Here is a 14,167-nt window from a genome sequence, read left to right on the forward strand (position 1 = left end):
TGCCCGAATTAAATTGTTTCCGTATTTGCAGCTTAGTTTTCTCGGAGACAAGTTCTAACTTCTTTGATTATTCTGTTATCTTTTATTAATATTATACCATATAAACCACTTCTTCCAGAAATCAAACTAAAAAAATAATAACAATAATAATAATAATAAATTTACAATCTCGATGCCTGTATGCATAGAGTTTAGTGTGTATTCAACAGTAATTGCATTAGTATGTTCACGAAGATAGCCATGTGCATAATTAATAAACTTAACTATAAATTAATATTTCAAGGAGCATTTTGAAGATGTACAATGTACATGTAGTACATGAAAAGCCAAAAGTTATAGCACTATGCCACTTGTAGAGAAATGCTTTAACTCACAAGCTCTTTGCATAAGCTATGAATATAGTAAGCTAAATATTCTGGAATTTAGGAAAGGAAGTTTTTGGATTTGTACATCTTTTAACCATAAAGAAAGAAGAATAAAATGGTTGGGTTTGTATTTAAATTTAATTTTATTAGGGGAGGTTAATCATGGGTAGGGATTTCACCTCTGTTTAGTGTTGACTGATGAATAGACCGACCACAGAAATTATACTGACAGTTGATGATGAGTTACATGAAAGCACGTACTTATTCAAATGCATTTCATAGGGGTTTGCTAGGATCAATTTTTGGGGTGATGGAGAAGCCGTGGCAGGTCCGTTCTGTAGGGAATGATACTGACATGTGTCTCTCTATTTCCTTTTCTTACTTCTCCATTAGGAGTACCAACTCTATCTTCCCTCTGTTCACATGCAAAGTTCCTGTCACATGATCTCTTCTTTTTAGAGAATGTATAATTGAATTTACAACCTACAACAGTAGAATTGCTGGTCGGCATTTCACGTAGGATGACAACAATAGCCTGGAGGGCTGCATCAAACCAGTCTCTGGACTGAAGACCACAACAACAACAACAACAACAACAACAACAACAACAATAGACAAACAAGATTTTTTTAGGGTTAAGTAAGTGACACATTAGTCAGACCACACATTGTAAGGGAGAAGTGTCCAGGTGGGAGATGGAAGGCAAGACAGACTTAGCTTATAGTAGAGACAAAAATGTTCCATGCTTGTTGACTAGAGCCTGTACTGAAATTTGACTCTAGAGACTGAATAGTAGACATGTACCCAACAAGCAACTCCTCAGGTAATAATAATGTGAGAAAGGGTAAAAGGTAACTAACTATGTACGTATAAAAGAAGTAAACAAGACATTCTTGAGTATACTTGCTTGAAGGCAGTACATAGTTAAATAAATAGACTATTTATTTATTTATTTACATGTCAAGTTCCATAGGACCAAATTGAGGAGCAAATCTCCAAGGTTATGGAACATGTCAGCACATGAAATTACAACATAAAAGTAATAACAGATAAAAATAAAATGTTTATGAACCCAAAAAAAGTCAATCCGTAAGTTTAAGTAAACGCAATCAGCAATACAACAAGAATCAGCTTAATTTTTCAAGGCACTCCTTGACATAATAGAAGGAGTGACCCATGGGGAAACTCTTCAGTTTTGAGTTGAAAAGTGCGTGGATTACTGCTGTGATTTTTGAATTTGAGTGATAGCTCATTGAAAATGGATGCAGCACCTTTCTGCACAAGAGTTAAGGAAGTCCGATCCAAATGCAGGTTTGATTTCTGCTGGGTATTAACTGAGTGAGAGCTGCTTATTCTTGGGAATAAGTTAATATTGTTAACAAGAAATGACAGTAAGGAATACATATATTGAGAGGTCGATGTCAAAATACCCAGACTCGTGAACAGGTGTTGACAAGAGGTTTGTGAACTTGCACCACTTATTGCCCGAACCGCCCGTTTCTGAGCCAAAAATATCCTTTCAGAATGGGAAGAGTTACCCAAAAATATAATATGATATGGCATAAGTGAATGAAAATAAGCAAAGTAGACTAATTTTCATGTCAAATGATCACTCACTTCAGATACCATTTGAATAGTAAAAATGGCAACATTAAGTCTTTGAACAATATCCTGAGCATGGGCTTCCACGGCAGTTTACTATCTGAACACCTAGAAATTTGAACTGTTCCGTTTCACTAATCATATGCCCGTTCTGTGAAATTAAAACATCAGGTTTTGTTGAATTGTGTGTTAGAAACTGTAAAAACTGAGTCTTGCTGTGATTTAGCGTTAGTTTATTTTGTACAAGCCATGAACATAGGCCATGAACTGCACTATTTGAAACCAAGCCAATGTTGCACACAACATCCCTTACTACATCATCAACAAACAGAAATATGTTAGAGTGACCCATAATACTAGAAGGCATATCATTTATATAAATAAGGAACTGGACTCCCCGTATTCCGTAATGGTCTAACTTCTGGAGCAATATTTTGTGATCAACACAATCAAATGCCTTAGTTAAATCAAAAAATATGGCTAGCATTTGAAATTTTTTGTTTAACCACAGAGAAAAGAGAATATAGCATTTTCAGTTGTTAAATGACTTCTAAAGCCGAAGTGTACATTTGATAGCAGATTGTGTGATATAAAATGATCAATTATCCTTACATACACAGCCTTTTCAATAGCTTTAGCATATGCTGATGGCATAGAAATACGTCTAAAATTGTCTACATTATCCCTTTCTCCCTTTTTATAAAGCGGCTTTACTACTGAGTACTTTAATCGTTCAGGAAACTAGCCATTCCTAAAGGAAAAATTACAAATATGGCTAAATACGCGGCTAACATGTGCAGCACAGTACTTTAATATTCTACTAGGCACTCCATCATATCCATGAGAGTCAGTAGTCTTCAGTGATTTAACTATTGACTCAATCTCCCCCTTGTCTGTATCACAAATGAGTATTTCAGACATCAATCTCAAAAAGACATTTTGCTAAGAAAGTTATATGATTCCTTGTAGAAACTAAATTTTTATTTAATTGACCAGCAATGCTCAGAAAATGATTGTTAAATAGTGTACATATATCTGATTTATCAGTAACAGAAATATTTTTAGTACGAACTTACTTTACATGTCGACCTTGTGCTGCTTCCTTCACAACTGACCATATGGTTTTAATTTTATCCTGTGAATTAGCTATTCTATTTGCATACCACATACTCTTTGCCTTCCTAATAACATTTTTAGCACATTACAATACTGTTTGTAATGGGCTACTGTAGCCTGATTGTGACTACTTCTAACATTTTGATATGATTACCGCTTTGTTCTACATGAGATCCTTATCCCACTAGTCAGCCACCCAGGCTGCCTATCACTGCTAGTACCCCGTTAGAACATTCTAATGGAAAGCAACTCTCAAAGAGCATGAGAAATGTGTTGAGGAAAGCATTATATTTATCATCTATGTTACTGGCACTATAAACGTGCTGCCACTCTTGTTCCTTGACGAGGTTTAAAAAAACTCTCTATTGCTATTGGATTAACTTTCCTACATAGTTTGTAATTATATATGACATTTGTTTGAGTGCAAAAGCCTTTTAATGTTAAAATTTGTGCATATGGTCTGAAAGACCATTCACCCTTTTACTAACAGAATGCACATCTAGTAATGAAGAATGAATAAAAATATTGTCTATGGCTATGGCACTGTTCCCCTGCACCCTAGTTGGAAAAAACACAGTCTGCATCAGATCATATGAATTTAGGAGATCTACCAACATCCTTTTTCTTGCACCATCATATACAAAATTTATATTGATGTCACGACATATAACTAATTTCTGGTACTTCGTACAAAGTGAATCAAGAACCCTCTCTATCTTGAGCAGAAATGCTCTGAAGTTGGAATTAGGGGACCTACAAACAACAACAATTAGAAGTTTAGTTTCACGGAATTCAACTACCCCTGCACAACATTCAAATATCTGTTCAGTGCAGTGTCGTGATACATCTGTGGACTTAAATGGAATACAGTTTTTTACTTACATAGCCACTCCCCCACCCTGCAAGGAACTCCTTGAAAAACAGCCAGCTAATATGTATCCTTCTAAAGGAAGACTCTGAATTGTCAAATTATTTAAGTGGTGTTCCGATACACCTACAATTTCAGAGTCAGCATCTATAAGCAGTTCACTAACTTAATCTCTAATACCTCTCATATTCTGATGAAATGTGCTAATTCCTTGACTACTTGGAAACATTACATTCTCTGAAGGTGAGCCCTTAGTTAGAGGGACTTCCTTTAAGCAGGTATATCTATCAGCTGACTTCAGTCTAAAAAAGGTGGAACTCTAACACCAACTACTAAAGGAATTGTTCCATTAGTGATCCCGCCATCACCTACTACACTGTCACCTATAAGCTTTACCAGCCTCCCCTTCCCATACCTATTGAGGTGCAGATCGTGCCTTGTGAAACGCGACCTACTGATAGACCCAACTGGCACCACTGAATGTGACCCATGCCCTCTGTCATCAGTGCCCTCTCCAGCCCCAAGTTAATACGCCTAACAGTCGCATTAAGATGAGGCCGATCATGACGCTGAATCAGTTGCACGAAATGCATATTAGTGCCACCAGTTTGAGTGGCTATCTTTACCAGGTCACCACCTACATCACATTCCCCATTCTTATCAAGACTGTTCTCTGCTCCACTCACTATCACTGCCTGATCCTCCTTTGTAAAATTCATACATAACTCCCCTATGCTGTCAGTTACCTGAGCCAACCCTGCACTAGGCTTCACAATGCTGGTGACATGGTACTCACTCCCCACATCACACAGGATGTGGAGTACATAAGATGGAGATATACAAAGTACGGTAACACTGTTTAGCACAATTTAACTGAAATGAAACAACAAAATTGAAAAGATTTTTATTAAATTAAGTTTTATTCCTTTTTAAAGAAGGCAATCATATCCAATGTTTTTAAGTAATTAGGTTGTTTATAGTTGTATGTTAATGGTTTTGTGTGTGTGTGTGTGTGTGTGTGTGTGCGTGTGCGTGTGCGTGTGCGCGTGCGCGTGCGCGTGCGCGTGCGCGTGCGCGTGTGCGTGCATGCGTGCGTGCGTGTGTGCGGTCCCAACATCTTTCGTTTAAGTGGGGGAATATGAAGTGTTACATTCTGTTTAGGCAAACGATATTTCACACTGCTTGCATAGTACAGGGAAAGATGGTCTTGATAGAATGATATTAAGTAGAGAGTAAGTTGCAGAACATTTACTGTGTGCGAGTGTTTGTTTTTGTATGTGCAGATGTTAAATGGGAAGTGCGGAATACGAGAAAATAGCGAGGTGCGACAACAAGTAAATGGCTTCACATGCTGTGGGCAGAGACTTTTATGCTTCGGCATAGTGGCTTCACTGTCAAAGAGCATCCATACTCTCCAAGAATGAAAACAAAAGACAAGATGGTTTTGTGACAAATAAACTATTTTGTAATTTTGGGCGTCGTGTTGAGTCTCTGATGCGTATGTCATATGAAAAGTTGTGTTCTACTCTAATTCACGAGTATATTGTAGAACAAAAGCAAACAGGTGCTTTTCATTTATTATAATGTTGTTCTACCAAGAACCAAATAATTAAATATGTGTTTAGAATTCAAAGCGACAGCCAACCCGACATTGCAGGGTCGATTTATACCCTTTTGGTAGAGCCCTCTTACAACACGGGTTCACTTCTGATGCCTGAGCTGCTAGATCCCCATGCATGCCTAAGTGAGATGCCCATGATTTTGGGGCACTGTGACTCTCGGCTACATCCATTGTGCCCAGTGACCTTCACTTTGGCTGGCTGGTGCCTGGTGGTAGAGCCATTGATTGGAGTAGGTGGCACCTGGCTGGGCATCTGACACATCAAACACATGAGGCTTAACTGTCGTAATGGCCATACTGTTCTGGCTGTCTCAACTGATAGGTCTAAATGCTTCAGTCCATACAGTTACAATCCAACTGTTTTCTGTAGCCTAGCTGCTCCATGGGAAGAGGGACAAGCCAGATGACTGGGAATGAAACAATTTATTTAATACATGTTGTGTATGAAAACAGGTGGAGATACTTTTACAGTGATTAAGCTATTATTTTTTGTGGAATAGATAGGAGATAAATTTGGAGAATAGATACATGTAAAAATGTAAAATGGGATCACTATTGATTAAAGCTTCTTTGCTGCACATTGTAAGGCACTTAGGGGATGTGAAAGACTGGATGGCATACCAGTGACTATTGCTTCACACAAAACTTTGAATATGGTACAAGGAGTTCTCTTTCGCAGAGCCTTAGTCAGATGATGAGCTAATCTAGCACAGTGAGGTGTACATTTTGTCTGACAAGTACAAACAGGTCCATAAGATAACCAAGTAGATACAGCTGCTTTCCTCTTAAGTTTTAAAAGAAATGTCTTCCCAGAGAAAATTAAGAGATAGTGACATAAATTTCTGCTTGATATGTGTATATGTTTTGTGAAAAAGGGTTTTTAAAGGTTGGACAGACAGACGGATGGGCAACAAGCGCTTTGTTTACCAGAATGCTAAAAACAATGGGAGAGATAATATAAATAACTACAGACCCATTAAACTCACTAAAATTTCCACAATAATCTCAAAAATACTGGAAAGCTTTATGTGTGAGAGAATTATGGAATTTATAAATAAAAAGTCCTATGTAATGAACAACACTCGAGTTGGAAATAACAACTGCAGTTTTTAAATGCATTAACTACATGCTGCTCCCAACAGACATAACAGAAATCAACATAAATATTTATTGACCATCTAAAGTTTTTCATGTGGTAAGTCATAAGATTCTACTGTGAAGGCTTTAACAGTGTGGCAGTACAGGTCTGTCCAACAGTTGGACAGTTCCTTCATGAATAATCATAAACAAGTGGTAAGTATTAAGCACCTTAAGTCAGTTTTTGACCACTTATCAGAGTATAAGCTAATTAAATATGTTGCACCTCAAGGATCATTAATGGGAGCATTTCTGTTCCTTTTCTACACCAATGGATGGATGTTCATAAAACTATCATATTTCCAGATTACACCACAATTCTATTAAAGGGGGAAAGGAAGAATTACAACAGTCAGTAAACAGATACATAGTCATCCACTGCAGGTTCAGGTGTCAAGAATGGATTGAGTGGCATCTGGGGGGCTAAATTGGTAGTGACAGGTTTCCCCTCCCCCTCCACCCTCTAAGTCAATATGTAACATTGTTGTCTTTAAATCTTGCTGTAGTATCCAGTCCTTCATAGGAAGTGTAGTACATAATATACATCTGTTTCATCATCAACTAGAATCTCTGATAGGTGGTGTCCTGGGATTGACTGACTTCAAAGGTCTTGGGGAGCTTACAGTCTTCGAGGATGTGGTGAACTGATAATGCTTCTCCATAGATGCAGTGCAGGGTTTCTTCTTGTCATAGCAAAAATTCATGAGTTATTTTGGCATGTTCAGTTCTGACATAGCATAAAACATTATCTTCCCTTCTTGAGCATCATTGTGAATTCTAACAAGCCTTTGCTGGTGTTTTTGGTGGTCTGCAGTTCATTGGATTACCTTGATCTGCAGTTTATTGGTTACCTTGGCAATTGTTTTCCATTTCTTCAGGATACAGCACTGAATGTGTGTCCTTACGTCAGTACTAGGAATGTTTAGTTCCGGTGTTTCCATTCCCATTGCTTCTTTAGCTAGTTTGTCAGCCAGTTCATCAGTTTGAATGCCAATGTGACTTGCTGTCCAGAAACAAGTGATAGACACGTCTGTACTGTGGAGGGCATACAGTTGCTCATGAATGGTAGAGACCAGTGTATGTCTCAATAGCACTTTTATATTGTTTGCAATGCACTTAAGGAGTTACTGTGTATAATGAAATTCTGCTGCAGTAAAATCATTATGTTTTGTAGTGTTCTTTTATGGGTATTAATTTTGTGGTATAAATACTTCATTCAATTAGTGGAGAATGATGTTCTTAATTCTGGCTATGTATGTATGCATAGCTGGCATTTTCATTATGTTTGGAGTCATCAGTGTTATGGGACATTAAAATGTGGCTACCCTTGGATGGCTAAACAAAATGTACAGCTAAAAAAATTGGGAGTTATATTGACTTTGCTGTCATACCATAGACCCACCCTTACTACTTGTTGGAGAATATACCAAGGAAGAATTTGCAATTGAGACTATTGCAGGAAATCTGAGCAAGTTAAGTTCTCATCAGAGGTCTTGTGGTCATAGTGTGCTGGCATCTGCTCTATGAAGGTTGAGGAATGACCAGGTACTTAGATTGCGAAATACAATGGGATGGCAGGGATGGTTTGCATTGGTTAATTATGATTGTGTAGTTAAATACAGTTTGTTGGCATTGTATTTTCAGTGTTAATATTCCTGCATCTACAAGGTGGCTAACGACTGGACTAGCTCACAAAGCTCCAACTGTCAAACAAATTCGTTGTGGTGGACGCGGTGTAATATTTACAAGATGGGTAGTCCTGCTGACTCATAAACTATGCTTCTTTAGTCCAAACAGGATAAAATGTGTGCTTTATGAAATTTTAATAATGTTGTTAAATTCACACCCCAATAACAGTTAGCAGGAAAACAGAGTATAGAGTATTTTCGTCCAGAAAGTCTTGAATTGTCATGTAAGTGGTAACCATCGAAGTTCATTATCAAAAAAAGTCCTAGAAAATGGTACTGGTCCACTACTTCTAGCAGCAGACAGCTATACAAAAGGACAGAAATGGGCAGAAAAGCATGGCCACCATTTCTCACCAGCAGACTTACGTGTCATGCACTTTTGTAGAATACAGTCTGCCCATCCTCATCCAGAACTATATAGAACTGTAATAATAAACAGAGATCATTGACATATAATTCTGGTATGACTAACATGTCCCACAGTGTGTTCTGTGTCATTTACTGTAATTGCAAAAAGTGTGCCACTGAAAACTAATTCCTGTGGGACTCTATTGTCCTGGAAATGTTGGTTACTAAGGGTCATGCCCATCCTGGCTCCAAACTATCTAAATGATAAAAAAGATTTTGTATTAAGCTCACTCGTGATCGCATCACTTTTTATTGTATGCCTCGTGAAAACCAAAGCATACTGTGATCAAATGTTGGTGGTGCACAAAAGCCTCTCTAATCATAAACTCCAACTATATAAGATGATTAGTGGTAGTTCAAGTTCTTCAGAAAGGAGCTATAGATTCCAAATATAACAAAGTCGCACTTTATCCATCCTTTCTAATAGTTAACCCAAGTTACTTGTTAGGTTGATCAGTCTGTAGCTATATCTGTTTCTTGCACCTTGCCCTGGTTTTAGCATAGATGTTTTGATACTCTCTTTCCGGCCGTCTTGCCATATCTTGTTGAAAATTTTTGAAATAGAGTTTCTACCAAGTCCACCAAGACGTCGAAGCATTTGATGGTGGATTTTGTCTGGTTCTGCGGACGTATCCCTACATCTTTTTAAAGCATTATTTAGTTCATAGGCTATAAAGGGTACATTGTAGGTTGATAGGTCTGTTGAAATACTGCAATCTTTTAAAAGGCGATATTGAGTGAAATTAGGATGTTAATTCATAGATGCTGACATTTCAGCATAATACACTCCTGGAAATTGAAATAAGAACACCGTGAATTCATTGTCCCAGGAAGGGGAAACATTATTGACACATTCCTGGGGTCAGATACATCACATGATCACACTGACAGAACCACAGGCACATAGACACAGGCAACAGAGCATGCACAATGTCGGCACTAGTACAGTGTATATCCACCTTTCGCAGCAATGCAGGCTGCTATTCTCCCATGGAGACGATCGTAGAGATGCTGGATGTAGTCCTGTGGAACGGCTTGCCATGCCATTTCCACCTGGCGCCTCAGTTGGACCAGCGTTCGTGCTGGACGTGCAGACCGCGTGAGACGACACTTCATCCAGTCCCAAACATGCTCAATGGGGGACAGATCCGGAGATCTTGCTGGCCAGGGTAGTTGACTTACACCTTCTAGAGCACGTTGGGTGGCACGGGATACATGTGGACGTGCATTGTCCTGTTGGAACAGCAAGTTCCCTTGCCGGTCTAGGAATGGTAGAACGATGGGTTTGATGACGGTTTGGATGTACCGTGCACTATTCAGTGTCCCCTCGACGATCACCAGTGGTGTACGGCCAGTGTAGGAGATCGCTCCCCACACCATGATGCCGGGTGTTGGCCCTGTGTGCCTCGGTCGTATGCAGTCCTGATTGTGGCGCTCACCTGCACGGCGCCAAACACGCATACGACCATCATTGGCACCAAGGCAGAAGCGACTCTCATCGCTGAAGACGACACGTCTCCATTCGTCCCTCCATTCACGCCTGTCGCGACACCACTGTAGGCGGGCTGCACGATGTTGGGGCGTGAGCGGAAGACGGCCTAACGGTGTGCGGGACCGTAGCCCAGCTTCATGGAGACGGTTGCGAATGGTCCTCGCCGATACCCCAGGATCAACAGTGTCCCTAATTTGCTGGGAAGTGGCGGTGCGGTCCCCTACGGCACTGCGTAGGATCCTACGGTCTTGGCGTGCATCCGTGCGTCGCTGCGGTCCGGTCCCAGGTCGACGGGCACGTGCACCTTCCGCCGACCACTGCCGACAACATCGATGTACTGTGGAGACCTCACGCCCCACGTGTTGAGCAATTCGGCGGTACGTCCACCCGGCCTCCCGCATGCCCACTATACACCCTCGCTCAAAGTCCGTCAACTGCACATACGGTTCACGTCCACGCTGTCGCGGCATGCTACCAGTGTTAAAGACTGCGATGGAGCTCCGTATGCCACGGCAAACTGGCTGACACTGATGGCGGCGGTGCACAAATGCTGCGCAGCTAGCGCCATTCGACGGCCAACACCGCGGTTCCTGGTGTGTCCGCTGTGCCGTGCGTGTGATCATTGCTTGTACAGCCCTCTCGCAGTGTCCGGAGCAAGTATGGTGGGTCTGACACACCGGTGTCAATGTGTTCTTTTTTCCATTTCCAGGAGTGTATATTGCTAAAAGTCCAGCAATGTTCAGAGGAACAGGTGTCAATTTTTTCTCCACCAAGAAATCCCTGGATTCTATTAATGTACTGAAGTCCACTAATCCACTATAATTTGAACCCCACTTGTGAAGCAAGGGTATGTAGTGTCATAGAACAAACCTATTGTTCCCAACATTCTTTCTCCCTTTGTTTGCCCTTGGTCTTGTGAATAAAATTAGATTTTTGCTAGAGGAGTTGCTTCTATGTCACCATAGAGCCTGTTGTCATTCTCTGATGGCATCTACGATCTCTTTGCACCATTACAGAACATGTTACCATCTAGGTGAACCCGAAGAGAATGGTACTTTAGTGTTTGCAACTTCGAGAATCATTTCTGTTGCATCTCGTACTACTTCATCAATCCTCTTCTCTGCATTTTTTGTGATCTGCACTTTAGCAATGAAAAAATTCCAATCATCTCTTTGCAGAGACCAACATTGTAAACAATCTGTGTGGTGTAGATTTGAGCCAGTACAATAATCAGGTAATGTTCACTATTGCAAAGATCAATGTGAACATTCCTCTGGATCATAGGATGGCTGATTATAAAATCTGTTGCAGAATATGAGCCATAAGCAGTGCTGAAATGTGTTTGAGCCCCTGTACTTATTAGGCAGAGCTCAATACGTGAGAATAATCTTTTCAGTAGTTGCCCACTACTAATTGTTATGTTTTTGTTGTTTGTTCAGTTTGTTTTATCATGTAATTTACAACACTTGTAAAAACATAATTTAATGTGTTAGCTGCTATTAGGGATTTGTTACTTTCTTTATTATCCTCTGATAGTGTCATGATGTGACATGATATCCTGTTTTCACCAGTTTCTTTTTTTATAACTCTCTCCACTCCCTTCACTTTGTTGAATAAATATGTTTTTATCATTATACATTATTTTTGTGTATCTTATTACATTTCTTAGTATGTTGGGATATTTTTTATAATATATGTGTAATTCAAGTAAAGAATTATTCAAGTTACATGTTTTATTTAGTAGTCTCTTTTTCTGGCTTGAAACCCTTATTCCTTGTGATTCAGATGTTCATTTTAAAGCTGCCCTGTATGCCACGATAAAGGAGCAATGGATGTGGTGGATAAGAATACTGTATAGTGAAGGAAGGAGATATCAAAAATCACTTGCAAGAGGTTAACTCCGCTTAAAACTTTATCCATTTATTAAATTATGTGTAAAACAATTTAGTGATATTAATACATTGTCTCTTGCAGGTACCTTAACATTGTCAACAAGTTTTTAAAATTGCTATAGTCTTGAATTTGATCTGCCTGTTCTAAGCTCCAGGCTTTTTTTTTGCCGAATTGCAGAGGTTCTAGAGGCAATTAGTGATGTATTAACATCATATTAGTTAATGAAGATTGAAGTAAAATGTCATTGTAACTAGTATGAGTTAGATAATAATAAAATGCATTAATGTGAATGAGTTAATTTTCTGTTATATTAAGGACAGATTCTATCATTTTCCTTTAGTAACCAGCTGTCATCCTGTATGAATTGTAAACATCTCATTTTCCAGCACATTTGCCAGATAGCATCTGATTTTTGGCAAGTAATTCCACCAGAAGTTATCCAGCAGTGGTTGACTATTGTGATAACACAACTGGCCTGGGACTCTAGCTCTGCAGAAGTACGGAGGAGTGTATACCGGGGAATGCGAGCACTTGTTGTCAATCCACTGTGTGCTGAATACATGCAAAAGGTTTGTCCACTACTTATACTGTGAAAGCAATTTAAGGTGAGACTCATGTTTTCTCCTTTTGAAAATAAGATGTGAATACACATTGCAAGGTCAGCATTTGTTAATTCATGTTAAATCCTTTTTTCCTGTGTTTCTGCTTTGAAAAAAGTTAGTAAGTACATGGTAATAATCTTGTATTTTGTTGCATACAGTTTGTATTTTAACAAGTTTGTTTGTGTGGCCATCCTCCGTAGCAAGCATATAAATACTTGTTTTGTAAATAAAACTGCCTTTTCCTGCTGCCACTTAATTTATTTATCTAAACACATTTTGCCTTTCTCTTGTTTTAAGGCATCATCAGTGGGATCTATAACAGTACAGTTTTGTTAGTTTTAGATTATTAAACAGTTCACATTCAGCTGTCACCAAAGCTTTCAACCACACGCTAACAGCTAGTACAACACTATACAATTTAAACCACCAACCTTCCCCCAACACAAAAAAACTCTCTCTCTCTCTCTCTCTCTCTCTCTCTCTCTCTCTCTCTCTCTTACGGTATAAACATCATGAATAGAAGTTAGTCTTGAAAATATACTTCATTTGTTTGGCAACAAGTAGGTAAACATGCCAAAGAGGGGGAAACACGTAATGGAGTTGCTATATTTACATTGTGAAAAGCAGTGTCCAGCGAAATAGTTATATCGAGTGGCAAAAGAACAATAGTACACCACAAAAAAGATGGAGAAACATGATGAACAATGTGAAGAAGGTCTGAACACAAAGTTGTGCTTATATGTCAGTAATAAAGTGGTAGTGCGACCTCCAGACCAGATGTGAGGAAACGCAGATCAGCAAATCGTAAGTAATTACTTTTTTTTAAAAAAAAAAAAAAAAAAAAAAAAAAAAATTATGTGACTTGAACTGTCTAATAATCTATAACTAACAAAACTGTGTCGTTATAGATCCCTCTGATGATGCCTTAGAACAAGAGAAAGCCAAATGTGCATTTGGATAAATAAATTAAGTGGCAGCAGGAAGAGGCAGTTTTATTTACAAAACAAGTAGTTTGTATTTTATTCTAGTAACAGTAGTAGTCGACAATACTCATTGTGTTAGTAGTCCATTATAACTTTATGATTTCGAACATTGTCATTTTGCATACAATCACAGTAATAAAATCATACCACTAATATAGTGAATGTCTATGGAAGTAGCACAGTATATATTACAATTCTGATTACTGTAAATAAATATTTATTGCTACTGATGAACTGGATGTATACAAACAATAGTACTATAGAGAACAGAGTTCACAGATCTATGTACTGACTTGGCAGAAACTCCTAAGAAATTTTGGTCTTATGTCAAAGCGGTAGGTGGATCAAAACAAAATGTCCGGACACTCTGTGACCAAAATGGTACTGATGAC

General features: G+C 38.8%; 1 protein-coding gene across 2 annotated transcripts in view; it reads left to right on the forward strand.

Annotated features, from left to right (window-relative positions):
- LOC124795250 (condensin-2 complex subunit G2-like) overlaps window positions 1–14,167 on the forward strand; it is a 296,139-nt gene that overhangs the window by 130,389 nt on the left and 151,583 nt on the right. For both annotated transcript variants that reach the window (XM_047259188.1, XM_047259187.1), the window contains exon 10: window positions 12,577–12,759. In XM_047259188.1, the coding sequence (XP_047115144.1) occupies window positions 12,577–12,759 (183 nt within the window). The remainder of the gene's footprint in view (window positions 1–12,576; window positions 12,760–14,167) is intronic.

The sequence above is a fragment of the Schistocerca piceifrons genome, chromosome 4 (assembly GCF_021461385.2).
Source record: "Schistocerca piceifrons isolate TAMUIC-IGC-003096 chromosome 4, iqSchPice1.1, whole genome shotgun sequence".
Taxonomy (NCBI): domain Eukaryota; kingdom Metazoa; phylum Arthropoda; class Insecta; order Orthoptera; family Acrididae; genus Schistocerca; species Schistocerca piceifrons.